Genomic DNA, 14,636 nt, shown 5'->3' with positions numbered 1-14,636 from the left:
AGATGCACCACTCAATTTGTCTGCGGGGCTGGGAAGACTGGAAAGCTGCAAGCAGCTGCCTCTCCACCAGCGGTCCCACAGCAGTCCAGTCAGACACACACCTTCACAGGGTGCAGGGATGGAGGGCGTGGTGGGGGATTAATCCCATGTAGGACAATGTTGGTGGCTGCAGCACAGAACCACACCAGCAGAAGGACCGTAAAGGAGAAAGGCAATAACCCAAGTGAAAAACACCGGGTTCCAAAGGTCGCTGCACAGGTTGTTGGTACTGTGACTCCAGGAAGAGTTTCTGACAACTGGGAGAGGGAGTTTGTCTCATTTCAATTGGGACTAACTATATTCAAAGCAGTTGTTGCATGTCACCTGGTCTGTCTCCCTGCCTCTTCAGCTTTGCAGTCTCCTCTTTTTCCCGTGGATGTCCTACTGATTTGAAAAATGATTCATTCTTCAAAGCACACCCAGTAATCTGGACCACAGCATTACATTTCTTTTGAGGCTGATGCTTTTCAAAGCCCTTCTTTCTGCAGCAGCTACGGATGCCTCTCTGTAACATACAGGAGTGGGAAAATACATCTGAGGGGTTGCACTTTTCCTAGGAGAAAAGAAATAAAAGGTGGCACTAAAATCAACAGAAAACAGATTAATTCATGTAAAGAGGGTAGCTCAGATCTTGTTGTGAAGTGCAGAAATATCAGCGAACACGAGCACACTGGAGATCTCTCAGTGTACTTCATATCATTGGCATCACGTATCTCTGAGCACCCATCAGTAACTATTAAATAAATAAGCATGCAGATTTCTATTCTGCACCCTGTTTACTTTTTTTTTAATTCCCCAAAACCACCACCACCTTTTTAGCAAGGTTTAACTCAAGAATCAGCATCCTTATATTCTTTTTTGCTGCCAGACACAGAAAGGTAAATCCAGAGCATATGACTGCTGGCTGCATGGCTTTCACCTGTCAGCAACCACCTCCCTGTGGTGACATCAGCTGAGGTGGAAAGACTATAACTTTGTATTGCACTAGTCACTTAAAGTGAAAATTAATGTTAACATTTCTCTGGTATGTATACGCCCTACTGTTTGTTGAATGTCCTGGATTCCTACTGGGAGCATTATCATACAGTTTTAAGCTTAAAATTCATGTTTCTGTTAAAATATTGCAAATTCAGCTTTGCAAAGAGCTATATTCTTGAAGATGGGGAAAAAAAAATCAATTTTCTCCAGCACTCATCTCTCATTTTCAAAATACTCCTTTGCAGTGGCCTTCATGCTGCCGTCCTGAGTAGGGAACAACAGGTTGAAAAGCTGAATCTGTGCAGCTTCATTTTGTTAGTGAGAAGAGCTGCACCATCTCTGAGCAGCACCCAGGGAAAGGGGCACTTACCAGAAATGGGAAATTTCCACATAGGTAACTAGAGGTGTTAAAGGATGTATTAATCAAAGACAGTGATTTTCTTCTACAAGCTTTCCTTTACTCCATGTGCACGTAACTTTCAGGCTCAGCCTGACCCTGCAGTTTGGTGTGTGCTTAACACAAGCCACAAGCATTACATGCCTTTCAAATAAAAATTGCATTGAAAATTATTCTGAAATATCCAACGGTAGCATCATCTTGTTCTTACTGCCTGCCCCTAGTTTAAAGTAGATTTGAGACTTCTAGACATTCCTGCGGGCGCTGGATCTCAGGTAAAAGTTGTCTGCATCCAGCAAAATGAAGAAGCCAGACAGGAATGGTGCTGTTGCTGTACAGCCCAGATACTTATGATAGGTACAGCACAGATACTGCTTGCCCGTATGCACACAAAAGAATGCTCTTTCTATGCTTCTGCTGCCTCCTCCTTCCTGCGTCCACACAGCAACTCGGTGTGCAAATGGACTGAAAAGGGATGACTGCAGAGGGGCAGTACACCTCCAAGGACCTGCAAAGCTAGGTGGTGCTTCAAGACCTGCTGTTGTCTTGCAGGGTGCATCTTCCCCTCGGGTGCTGTACTTTGGAGAATAGTACTAACCACCTTCTCAGAACAGTCCTCTGAGCTGTACTGGTGGAGAGAGGAAACTTCCAGTACCAGCTCCCATGCCTGCTGTCTGCATCTTCCTAACAGAACAGGCAAGGCTGGGGCAGCTCTAGCAGCACAAGTAAATCCCATGTTAATTATAACGATCATTAGCCAAATTTGTGGTCTGGACGATATGTGGGTTTTTTTCAGCAATTCTGATAGTCCATTTAAAAAAAAAAAACAGTAAAATTCTGGACTGTTAGTGAGCGAAAGGGCGACAATAGTAACACCACGGGCTTCACCTCATCCTGCAGCTGCTGGAGACCTTAGGATGCCAGAAAACGAGCTAGAAGTTTATTAAGGGCCGCAGCCGTTCACGTTCGGGCACAGATTGACATCCCAAGCGACCTCAGTGAAGCGCTACCCGGGAATCAGAGCTCCAGCCTGCCCAGCACCGTGCGGGGGCCGGGGCTGGCGCTGCAGCCGGGGAGCCAAACTCCCCCAGGGGCACCCCTCAGCCCCGCGGCAGCCAGCCTGGCCGGGCGTTAGGCCACTCGAGACAAGGAAACTCCCGCTACAACGACGAAGCGGGGCCGCTTCCCACGCAAGGGCCTGTCACCTGCCCCGCGTCCCCTCCTCCCCTGCCGCCTCTCCCCCGCCTCGCTCGGCTCTTGTGGAGGCCGGGGACGGCCCCGGCGCTGCCTGAGGCCAGCGGCCCGGCACCCCCTGCCTACAGCCAGGCCAGTTCACGCCGGCCCAGCCCGCGGCACCTCCTCAGCCGCGGGGAGGAGGAGAGCGGCGCTCTCGGGCGGGCTGAGGGACGGAAGGAGGCGCAGAGCCGCCACCGGCATCGCTGCGCTCCTCCCGCTTAACCTGGTAGGCCGCACAGCCCCGCCCAAGCAGCCCCGCGCCGACCAGGACCAGCCCAGGGCCCTGCGTGCACCTCCCACCCGCCCCCGCGTCCCCGCCCGTCCCGGCCCGTCCGCCGGTTGCGCAACCCGCCGAGGCTGTGAGGGGGATGAGGTAACGGCGCGCGGCCCCGCCCTGACCGGCGCCTTCGAGAGCCCGCGTCACGTGACCGCCCCCCCCGCCGGCGGCGCGCGCTGTTCCTGCCCGCACCTGCTGGAACGGGGCGGGGCGAGCGAAGAGGCGAGACCTTGAGTGGGCCCGGCCCACCCCTTCCGCTCGCGGTGCGCTGGGCCCCTCCCCGCCGCGCATGCGCACGGAGCCGGACGGGCGATTCAGGCAACCAAAATGGCGGCCGCGATGGATGTGGACACCCCTAGCGGCACCAACAGCGGCGCCGGCAAGAAGCGCTTCGAAGTGAAGAAAGTGAGGCCCGCCGGCGCGCTCCTCCAGCCCGCCCCGGAGGGAGGGGGATGCCGGGGCCGGCCTGGTGGCGGCGAGCGGGGTGGAAGAGAGGGCGACTTCCCGCTCCCCGCGCGGAGCCGGGCGCCCGGTTCCGCACCGGCGCGGCGGGAGGGGCGGGGCGGGGCCTGCGGGGCCTGTAGGCGTGCGCCCGGGCTAATGGCTGAGGCGGGCCGCTGCACGCGGCGCAGAGGCTGGCCAATCAGCGGGCGCGGCTGGCGTGGGCCGCGCGGGCGGGAGGAGGGAGGCCTGAGGGGGCTGCCCCTGTCAGGGGGCTCCGCCGCCCGCTTTGCCGGGCCTCGACTGCTCCGTGCCTGCGGCTGGGCCGCCTTTCGCGGAGTCTCTAGACGGCTCAAGCCGGGGAGCAGACGTGGAGTGCTGCTGCTTCTTCCTCAGTCCGCTTTGGCCCAGTCGCCCGAGCTGTGCCCCATGTGCTGCGTAATTCGCACGGCACGAGTGTGTGTGGCTGCGTTTTCTTCTTTTACATCAAGTTATAATGACGTGTGTGTAGTTAGAAAATGCTCTCCTGCCGCCCTGGCTGTGTCCGCTCCCCTAAAACAGCCGTGTCACTCTTCTGACTAGTGCCACTGGTTTGTCTATCAGCTGGGTGCTGATAGTAGCCCAAGCCTGTTGCAGAGGGCACAGCGGAAGTAGTGAGGCTGTGTGGGCTGTCTGAGGCTTGTAGTGAGGTAGAATTTGGGGAAAAATGACCCCCGGGTTGGATATTAGCAAACATTTCTAGTAATTTCTGCTCATAGATAAGAGTTTGTGTGAAATGCAGCTGTCATGGGCGGTGTTTGAACCCCTAGCTCTGTACAGGGCTGCAGGTCTACACAAGGAGATGTTTGGATGGTGTGATTGCTTGTTCTTTGGAAACAGGGACAGGTGTAATAGCACATGAGAGGAGCAGGGAGCGGTGGCTTTTATGTGTCAGTGGCATTGCTCCTCCCCAGCAAGGTACATAGGCACATTTGTTCTATGTGTGGCTCAGTACAGGTATGTGGGTTGCTAGGCTAGCTTATGTTGGGATAAGAGATAGCTTATGTTGTGGGAGAGACAAGAGTGCTGGGAACTTTTATCCTAGCTGTCTTGAAGCGTGGATGAAATCCTTGAGAGGAGTACATCACCCAGAAGGCTGGTTAGACCTGAAGTTGGAAGATGGGGTGCAGGGGTGGGAGAGGAGAAATTGCTACTGACCCATTTCCTGAAAGATCTGGTAGTGTTATGATTACTTTTTGTATCTGTGTTAATTGAAGCGCTTATGAAAATGGATACTGCTTATCAGTACTTGTCAGTCTGCATTCCTCTTTCAGAATCCCAAACTGAGCAGAAGCAATGAAAACATAAATGGAACAAAATAGAGACAATTTACTGTAGTACAGTCAGTACAATCATAAAATCTAAGGAAGCAAAATACCTAGACTACTTAAGTAATAAATTATTATTCTAGCTACCACTATGCTGTTGGATTGCTTTGAATATTGAAGGCAAGCCCATCTCTTTAATGAATTTACAAAAGACCTGACTGAAGGGAAGGAATAAAAAGTGGTAGGCTTTTCTGCATAGCTTGTCGTAAAGTCCTTATTCTGAATCAGTTTTCTGAAATCGTCATGGAAGCCAACCCTTCCCATGAAGCAGAATGGGACAGAGAGTGGGTCTTTTAATAAACTCTTTGAAAGGTTAATTTTGTAGTACTTTCAAAATTTTATATTCAGCTTTGCTGGTAGATCATTGCCTAGTGTTTTTTTTCAGAGGTTGTCCAGGAATTAGCAAAGGCTAGCATTAGAGGTGTTTTTAGTCCTTGGCCCCAGCTGCTCTGGGGGGGCAATTAGAAGAAGAACTGCTGCAAATAATGGTAATTACTCTTAATAAAATGGCATCTGGAATGGCCTTTCCATTGGATTTCAGGATGTGGCATGAGCTACTTCTGGATCTTGAATAGAAATGCAGATAGTTGCATTTGTTTGACAAAAAAAAAGGGGACTTTGGCAGTTATCTTGTTGGAAGGAGACACTAGGTCTGAGATGTATGTGAGAGGAATGTACCACTGCTTTCTAGTAACACTTATGAACTCACAATAAAGAATTACTCCACTTCTAAGGTTTGGGGTTTATTTAATATCCCAGCTTTTCCATATTAAAATTACGTGGGATCTTGAGGATTACAAGGATTTCTGTGTGCTGGAAATTGAGTCAAACTGTGTTTTTCTTTTTCTTTTTTTTTCCTGTCCAGTGGAACGCAGTAGCTCTGTGGGCATGGGACATTGTGGTGGACAACTGTGCCATCTGCAGAAACCATATTATGGACCTATGTAAGTAAACGATGGGGAAGGTGGTTGACAGTTCTGACTCGTACCTGATGCGCAGCTGAAATTGCCCCAGTTGAGGGTATAATTCACCTCTCACTTAGGACCTAAGTCTTTGCAGAGCAAGTACTCACAAATACTCTGTCACCACACTGCTTTTCCCTCACCCTTTTTTGTGAAGAGTAGAATCACTTGGTTACCACATCTACAGATGAGATGATGTTGCTCAGTGTATTTTGAATGCAACAAAGAGGAAAAGGAGTAATAATATAGAGCTGAGCTGAATTGAAAGGAATTATTCACGGTGGGTAGGTATTGCTCCCAAAAGGAGGCATTAGAGTTCAGAATTGGGGCTGTTGCTATAGATATTAACTTTTTGATGACACTCATCAGGATGAAATCTTGAAATGCTTTCTGTATCTGACTGGCCAGGAAAGCCTTGGACCAGTGACTTTGTTTGACTCCTCACTCTTCAAAAACTACCTTGCATAAATTAATCAGCTTTATTGTATGGGGAATTTTGTGTCCACTGAAAGAATTCATTGTTCATTTACAAAGGACAGTCATCAAATGCTGAAATAAAAAGCAAAGTATTACTTTGAGGTTTAGCTCTGTAGTCTGGATGGTTCAATTAACAAATATGCTTGCTGTGTAGGAAAATGAAGTGATAATGGAATTAAGCATACAAATTTCTGTCATGAAATAGGTGTGCATGCACAAAGTCACTGCTCCCAGTCCTGTAAAGGATCAGTAGTGAGTATAAAACCATTCCCTCCAAAAGAAAACCAACAAGATACTGTTTGCACTGTAACTCTTCCTCCTTGTTTGAGTTGTGAAGGACAGAGGACCCTGTTAACATATCCCAGACAGATATTTGCCAGTATAAGTAAAATGTGAGGGTTGTGAATCCCCCTACAAATGAGAGCAGGTACAGCTGCAGTGCCTGGGAATGGCCTGTCACTGGCCCGTTGTGACAGTTTCGTTGTGCTTTGTTTTCGTGCAGTTGCCCTCGGAACTGCTGGTAGTGGGAACTTGCTGTCAGTAGGCATATATGATATAAAGTGCTTCAGAAAAATGACACCTCAAGTGTAGGTAACAGCTAGTGAGAGATACACCTGATTGCCTGTCATATTTAAAGAATAATTACAAAACTAGTTTTAGAAGTGTGGGGGGTTTTTTTGGGGGGGTGAGCAGGGGGACTGTGTGTGTGTTTTGTTTGAGGTTTTTTTGTAATAAAAACACAGTATATTGCACAGGATGGAAAATGACTTGAAAAACATCACATATTCGCTTTGTGGCAGATATATTTGTATTTTAAGCCAGCTACTGTCTATGTCTCAGTTTATTACTGATTATTAGAAAGGGAACGGTAACACTGTAGAGAAGCAAGTGAGAATAGAGGTTATGAAATATGATGAGGCTCTTTACCGTAGAAGGGCTTTTTTTAAGTACTTCTAACCTGTACCATCTTAAAAAGTGTTTGATTTTGATGCTGGACTACTACTTAGTCTCTCAGGTTTGTGATATATTAGAGGGGAAAGCATGTTGCTGACAGGCAAATGGAATTTTAAAGATTGGTTAGATCATAAGTTACATTTATAGAGTTTGCAGATGTGTAGAATAAATAGATAAAATCCCCCAGTTCAAGATAATTGTTCATGATAACTGGGGTATGTGGTAAGATAGTGGATCCTGGTGTGTTTCATTCTGTTAAACTGCCTCAAAATTAATAGTGCCTCCCACGAGAAACTACACACAACCTCACATATTTGCTTTTTTTTTTTTTTAATAAATAGCAAATAGGGCATGTGAGAATGAAGGAGAGATGTGGAGGAGCTGGAAGGACAGTAGACGGTTTTTTTCCATAGTGAAATTTGTGTGTCACTCCTAAAAAAAACCCCAACAAGCCAACCAAAATGGGGGTGGGGTTGAGAGTAGATTAGGGAAAAGGTGAAGGAAGAGAGCATGGGTAACTTTGGGATTTTTTTCTTCTTTGAGTTGGTGAAATACAGCATGTTACGAAAAGCCTGGACTGCAAATGAGAGACCAAAATTGACATTATTACAGATTAGAATGTGTATCTAAATTGGTGTTCCGAGATCGGTGCTGGCTCTGGATTTACTTACTTCCTTGTTACAGATCATTAATGTAACTTTAATTAGATTTTCAAATGTAAGATGTGAAGTGATGGGAAATTGAGGAAAAATTAATAGAATGTTGATAAGATGCAGGATGCAAATGTCTCCCTCTCCTAGTGATGATGAGAAACCTTGAAAGGGAAAACATTAAAAGAGTGATAAGTAATAACAGCCATGCTAATGGAAGATTAAGGTTATAAATTCAGGCATCCAAAAGCTAGGTTATAACAATATTTAAGTGTCACACAGTTCTTCTCGTGCATGTTCATTATGACTCTAATAATATGGTCAAAGATTCCCCCCAGGGAAAAAACCCCAGTAGGTTTTGTATTCAGTGTACAGAAGGAATGAGTACATTTTGAGTGTTTTGTTTTCATTCTTCTCTGGAAAGACCTAGGTCCTATTCATATTTTCCTTGAGCAGTGTTCTTGATTTTTTTTCAAAGGCTGGTTCTCTGGCACTTCTGTTCCAACACGGTAAGTTGAGGAGTGTTAAGAAACACTATGTTCAGTACCTTCTGGTCTAAAACATAGAACTTAATATCATAGTGAGATAATGGGTATAGTTTTGGGCTGTAAAATTTGCCATAAAAATACCTTCCCCTCTCCTTGCTAGTAAGATGCATAATACTGCATTGGGTATTCCTGCTTTGAATAGATAAATGTTATAGAATACAAGGAAGGATCTCAGGATGTTTAACAAGTTGAGTCTTTGGGCTTTCTGAGAAGAATGGAATTCAGAACTAAGTAAACATAATCTGCTATACCGTAAGTAATATTGGAGGATGATAGCTGTGGGCAAATAGTTTGAGACTCTGATAGTAACAGGAAATACTGGGCATCATACAACGGGGTTACAAGTAGAAGGAATCACATGACAATATGATGGAGGAACTTAGGATTTTGGTAAAATCCACAGATAATTCTGAAGAAACTGGAGAGAATGGCAAGGGGAAAATTAAATCCTTCCTAAGTTTGAAAAACTAAAATGGAGAACTTGTTCTGCATTTTAGGGGCCACAAATGCACTTCAAGTTTATTGGCCTGACTATTTGATTTCCCTGTCTCTTTTCTGAATGAGTACATGTTGTGTTGTTAGCCAAGCCGTGTGTGTTTAGTTACCCTCTTCCCAATATGTTAATTCCTTCCTGACATAATTTAGAAGGCAACATATCTAGAGAAAGGGAAACCCATACAGTGGTTACCCTTCTTCATGTGGAAGCTGCTTTGAAGAGCTCTTGGAAGATGCAGTAACAGCCCACTGCATGGGTAAATCTGCTAACAAAGGCATGTACGTTACCTCCATTGCCTGCCATTGGGGCTACTTAAATCTCAGGCTACTTTTCTTGTTAGGTGAATGTACAGAAGATTTCTGCATTAGGAAACGTCTAGGAAAAGGGATGGTTCTTAGCAGATGCAGGATTCAGGAGTCACCATTATATAATATGTATCTCTGTAACTCCCTGTGTTTAAATGCTTCCATTGCATCTTTCACAATTATTTACAGGTATTTCAGGTTTTAGCTGCATCTTTCTGCCTTCACCTCCAGATACTCTGTCAAAAGCAAGGCAAAAGAAGATTAGTATTCCTCCAGTACCTGTTACAGCCTATTACCAGTTCTTTTGGGTCTGCAGCTGGTAAATGGCTTCTCTTTTCTTTCAAGAGCCAGGGTAATCGTTTTTCATTCTCTGACAGAAGATTGTTCATTTGTTTTACTTCTTAGTTGATGTATTGTCCTTTTTGAAATGAGGCAAGTGGGATGCCAAAAAGTGTTTGAGCTTTTGGGAGACCCTTTTTGGGCAGCCAGAGGTAGTAGTGCCAGCAGTAGTCCAGCCTGTTTGATGGGGAGAATTTAAGCTGGGTGTCTTGTTGGAAGGGCTTTATATTGCCACCGAAGAACTCTTCCTTAGCTATTTCTGCAAAAGTTCACCTGTCCTCCTAAGCTTTTGGGACAAGACAAGCATATTGTGTGCTGGGATATTTTCCTTGCTTGTAGCAGAGACTTCCTGAATTAAAGTTTGCTTACCAGTTGTCTTTTCTTCCTTCAGATTAATTTCCTTCCCTTTTCCTGCTACTCATCTTCTCGCCATTTTCTGTTACTGTACAGACTCATGCCAAATATGCAAAACAATGTGATATGCCCCATGATACTCAGCAAGACCAGGAGCCTGTATGGCAGTAACAGTCAAATTCTTGCAGCAATCTTTGTGTCAAAGTGTAGACAACTGTAAACACGTCTGAAGTAATTGAAGCTCTTCAGGGTTCTTGAGCATCTTCCATTTTCTTAATCAGATTTAGTTTTATTGCTGTATGTTGAGGGCTTAAGTAATTAAGACATGAGACATTTCAGGTGCACTGCATTTTGTTCTCTTCTGTAGGCAGGCCAGGGATTGAGCTTCAGACTTCCTGCTTTGTAAAAGGTATCTTGATGTAACTCATGTAATAAATACAGGTTCATTCAAATCTTGCAGAACCATAGATGCTACAGAGTTTCTTTAGACCTCAGTCTTGCTTTGAGTAGTTCCTCATGACCAAGGTTAACTGATTTCTCTCACATCTTGGGGAAAAATGGGCCTTTCTCTTATTTTGTTCATCTCCACACCTGAGGTTGAGAAAGGGGTGAATAGGACAGAGCAAATAAAGATCATGTTTTTCATCAAAATCTGTGGGGTTTGAAAGTTTTTCAATCTTTACTTGGTGACTCAAGTTGCTTCTCCTCTGAGAATATTCGGACACACAAAACCTGAACAGACAATTGGAACTCATTTGGACATTTTTTCTTTGCCAGGAAAGAAGAGCTGTGAAACAAGCAAGCCCATGTGTCGAGTTCTAAGCTGATTGTCTCTCAGCACATCTTTTTTTAACCATTTGGGCTTGACTTTTAAAGAATGCACCTACCTGCAGGAAGTAGAATGTTGGTCTCATAGGTTTGTGCTGCTGGCTGTGGAGGAGTTGGAAATAACCCTTTTTTTTTTTTTCTCTACTGAATAATTGTATTTTCTATTGTGTATTTTTGGGCTGTGCTTACCTGTTATGAGACTAAGGAAGAGAGAGACGGGCAAACTTCAGCAACTTGGTTTGTAAATATAACTGAGGGTACAAACTATGTGACAAGACAGTTAATTTATATTTAGAGAAACCTGGGAAAGAACTTCAGTAAACATTTGTTTTCCCACAGCTCTGCTACTGCAACTGATCATAAAAACCTCAAAATCAAATGAACACTATTTATCCTTAAAATTTGGAAAGAAGACATATATTACCAGTAGATGAGCTATCTGCTTTTGCTTTCTGGTAATCACAGAATTATTAAGGTTGGAAAAGACCTCCAAGATCTGGAATACTAAAAACGTTGAGGAAGGAGGAAAGCAGGATGAAGTGTATTTTGATCTGATACTTTTGGGAAGACAGTACATATTACACATTGCACCAAGAGCTCTGGACACTTCCTGATGTAATAAACACAACAAAACAAAGAGCCCTTCTCCCCCACTCCCTGCTATTATGAAGAAATCTACCAGTTGCTGTTGTGTGTACATCTTTTACTCCTGCATATATGTGCTTCTGTTTTCACAGGCATAGAATGTCAAGCAAACCAAGCATCAGCTACCTCTGAAGAGTGCACAGTCGCCTGGGGTGTCTGCAATGTAAGGAAAACTGATCTGTTGTGGAGCTCATGTGTGGTTGATGCTATCCCCTTTTTCATGACTCAGGACAAAACTAGTTCTAGAAGATATTTCATTTAATCCATCAGAAAAAAAGAACTATAAATGCAGTTTGTTTAGTAGAGTGTAGAAAGGAGAGAGTAGGAAAATTAAAAAGAAAGTGGAAGTTGGAGAGGTGCAGGACTGAAGAGGCAGAAGAGCTGGAAGATAGGCTTTTACACCTCCCCTCCTCTCCCTGCCCCCCTCCCCCTTTTTTTTAAAGAATAATCTTTAATTCAGAGCATGATTTTCTGTATCAAGGAGCTGCCTAGGAGCTATGCCTTTTTTCCCCCCTAATAATAGGACTACTTGTATGTCAGCATGCCTGATGTCTTTGTGCAGGCTGATTCAGGGAGTAACTAGGTGATTTGCTTCCCCTTTTGGAGGAAGATTACACACTAGAGCAGATTTGATCTCCAGCTCTTCAGTTTGTTGCCATATGCCCTCCTTTGTACCTGATCCCGCTAGCATGTGAACTCAAAACTTGCATACCTCTCAGCTAGCCTGGGCCTGAGCTGGGAGATACAATTTTCCATAATCTCTGTCCCACCTTCCCTGTGGTGTGGGATCAAGCCACAGCCTGATAATGCTGGAACAGGATTACAAATGTTGCAGTTGTGTTTGTAGAGGAGGAGCTATTTTTTTAAACCATGTTGCAGTATTCTACTGTCAAAATTTCAGTTCTGTTTGCAAGAGTTACCACAAGTGAAACCTTTTCTTAATAGTGGTATGGGGCATGGAATAGGGTGGCCTCATTACACACAGCAGTGAGATTTATTTTTCTTTCTAATTTTGCAAGTTCCTTTTTCTTCAGGCATTGGTTTGTCCCAAAGACTGGCAGAAGGCTTCGGCGTGTATACAGACATATCATCCCTGCTACTCACTGTGAAATCCTCTTTCTTGTCTTTCTGATTATGCTTCTTATCAACATCTGCTCTGCCAATTTTAGCAGCTGCTAAACTCTGCATTCTCTCCTTCATCAGAAGTCAGTCACTTGCCACTGTGTGCACTGTGGAACTGGCTCCCTGCTGCCATTTCACTCACGTTCCTTTCCTTTCTGAAAATGTGCATCAATTCCTTCCTGTTTACCAGTGAGCTGGCTGGTTTGTGCTCCCCACCCCTGTCTGTAAATATTTGGTCTCTTACTGTGATGTTTTGTGTGGTAGTTTTCACAATGAGATACCTTCCTACCTTCTGAAATGACGTGCTCTGAACTTTCTCTTTCCAGCATGCTTTCCACTTCCACTGCATCTCTCGCTGGCTCAAAACTCGCCAAGTATGTCCGCTGGACAACAGGGAATGGGAATTCCAAAAGTAGGTATCCTGCACAGTTTTCAAGAGAAAAAATCCAGTTGTCCTTCTCTTAATTGAAATGAACAATGCCAGAGATGTGGGTAACCTGTCATTTGTGGGTCTGAGGGCATAGGTGCTGTTGGGAAAGGCTTTTCCTCTGCCTCACTGTGTAGACACAGGACCATTCCTTGGTCACCAGTGGTAAATGAGTTCTGAAGGAAGCCCAGGTAGCCCTGGGGTAGGTGGGAATTGTTAAAAAGTAGCCATTTTCATTGATGTGCTTGCAAAAGAATAGAGAACAGAAGAGAAATGGAATTGACTGGAAGTGGAGCCTCTGGTGAATACTGTGCTGCCGCATGAGCAATTTGGCTTTAGAAAATGACCTGAATTTAGCTGCTGGTGTTGCAGAGCATTTCTACTGAGGTGCCAGAAGTCTTATTGGGTTCCTCTGTACCTTGGTTTACAACTCTGATAAGTTCTGAGGTTAACACAGCTGATTTCCTGGCATCTGGAAAGCAAATGTCCATGTAGCCATTGCCACAGCCTTGGCCCATGTATTCGTATTTTGTTTTGTTTTGTGTTCTTCAGAGGTCTGTTAAAATAGTGGTAGGAGATATGTGGGTGGCATTTTGAGGGGTAATTATAAATGGACAGTAGTTAAGAAGTTGGCTTCTACTTGCCCTGTTCTGTGCCATTAGTATTTTCATAAGGGTACATTTCCTTTCCCCTACCTTTTTAACAAATACCGACCCCCATCCATTCTAACCAGAATTGGCACAGATTGAAGCAGCGCAAAGCGGATACTGTAACTGCTCAGGATTGTCGTCAGCATCTGGTTCACAATCAGTTGTGTAAATCATCATTGACACTACAACTTGAGTACCACAGTTTTGCTATTAAGGAGTTTAACGAGCAGTTAATGAAAACTGAACCCGTGTTGCCAGGCTGGTGGCTACTGCTGCGTTGGGCAGTGTGATGAGAAACAGAGACATGAATGAGTATCTTCTTTTTGGGTGCTCAGTGATACGTGTGGGGCAGTGGCAGGCAGTGGCCTTGCTTTCATGCAGGGTACATTTGAAGCAGGTTACGATACTGAGGGTCTCTTGTGTATGATATCTTGGATTGCTCAATCTACTAACTAGTATCTGGGTAGACTTTGGGGAAAGTGAAATGTGGAGAACTTGCTGAGGTTTCCATAACATAGCATTTCATGGAATCATAGAATGGGTTGGGTTGGAAGGGATAACAAAGATCATCTTGTTTGAACCCCATCTGGTTCACATGTTAATTACATCGTGGTAGAATGAGAACAAATCTGCCCAAATCAGCACTAGTATGAAACATACTTTTTAAAATAAACATTAACATATCATATATCTGCAGGTATGGACACTAGAGAGATGGTCGCCACGCTGCTTGTTACGTCGTCATCCTCACTTGTCCTTGTCCCTTATGGCTTTGTTTCAGCAACTTGAAAAATCAGTAATGTATACAATTCTTTAATCTTAATTTCTCCCTATTGTATACCATTAAATAAAATCTTGCTGGAGCTTCCTGTCTAAATTTTTCAGTCTTGTGTTCAGGAGGGAGCAGTGGGTGAACGAGGGAGAATTACCTGTAGCCTGGGGACTTCAGCTGGGCAGCTCCTCTTGCTGCTGTACCTGGTTTTTGACTGTGGGTTTGGTCTTAATCCCATGTGACTGAGAACCACTGAGGTTGGCATTCAGCTCCATCATGGGTGCAGGGTTTGGCCTGTCTGAGGCTGAGTTGAAATGATGATCAGTACAATTAGGGTTTGTGTCACTGTTAGAAACTACTCTACTCTCGCTT

The 14,636-nt window shown here is 44.8% G+C and overlaps 1 protein-coding gene across 2 annotated transcripts; it reads left to right on the top strand.

Moving 5' to 3' along the window:
- Positions 1–3,203: 3,203 nt before the first annotated feature.
- RBX1 (ring-box 1) lies at positions 3,204–14,356 on the top strand (the record flags this gene model as incomplete). 2 transcript variants are annotated; one of them, XM_084267389.1, is made up of 5 exons in its annotated part: positions 3,204–3,332; positions 5,601–5,679; positions 11,386–11,456; positions 12,742–12,827; positions 14,190–14,356. In XM_084267389.1, the coding sequence occupies exons 1-5, from the start codon at positions 3,255–3,257 to the stop codon at positions 14,200–14,202; spliced, it is 327 nt and encodes a 108-aa protein (XP_084123515.1). In that variant the 5' UTR covers positions 3,204–3,254. The 2 variants fall into 2 exon arrangements, with proteins under 2 accessions (XP_084123515.1, XP_084123514.1); XM_084267388.1 differs by lacking the exon at positions 14,190–14,356 and having other exon boundaries at positions 3,217–3,332; positions 12,742–12,831.
- Between the last annotated feature and the right edge of the window lie 280 nt (positions 14,357–14,636).

This window comes from Gallinula chloropus (assembly GCF_964237585.1).
Source record: "Gallinula chloropus genome assembly, chromosome: 1".
Classification (NCBI taxonomy): Eukaryota; Metazoa; Chordata; class Aves; order Gruiformes; family Rallidae; genus Gallinula; species Gallinula chloropus.
The sequence above is the reverse complement of the archived record's forward strand: the minus strand, read 5'-3'. Positions and strand labels throughout refer to the sequence as shown.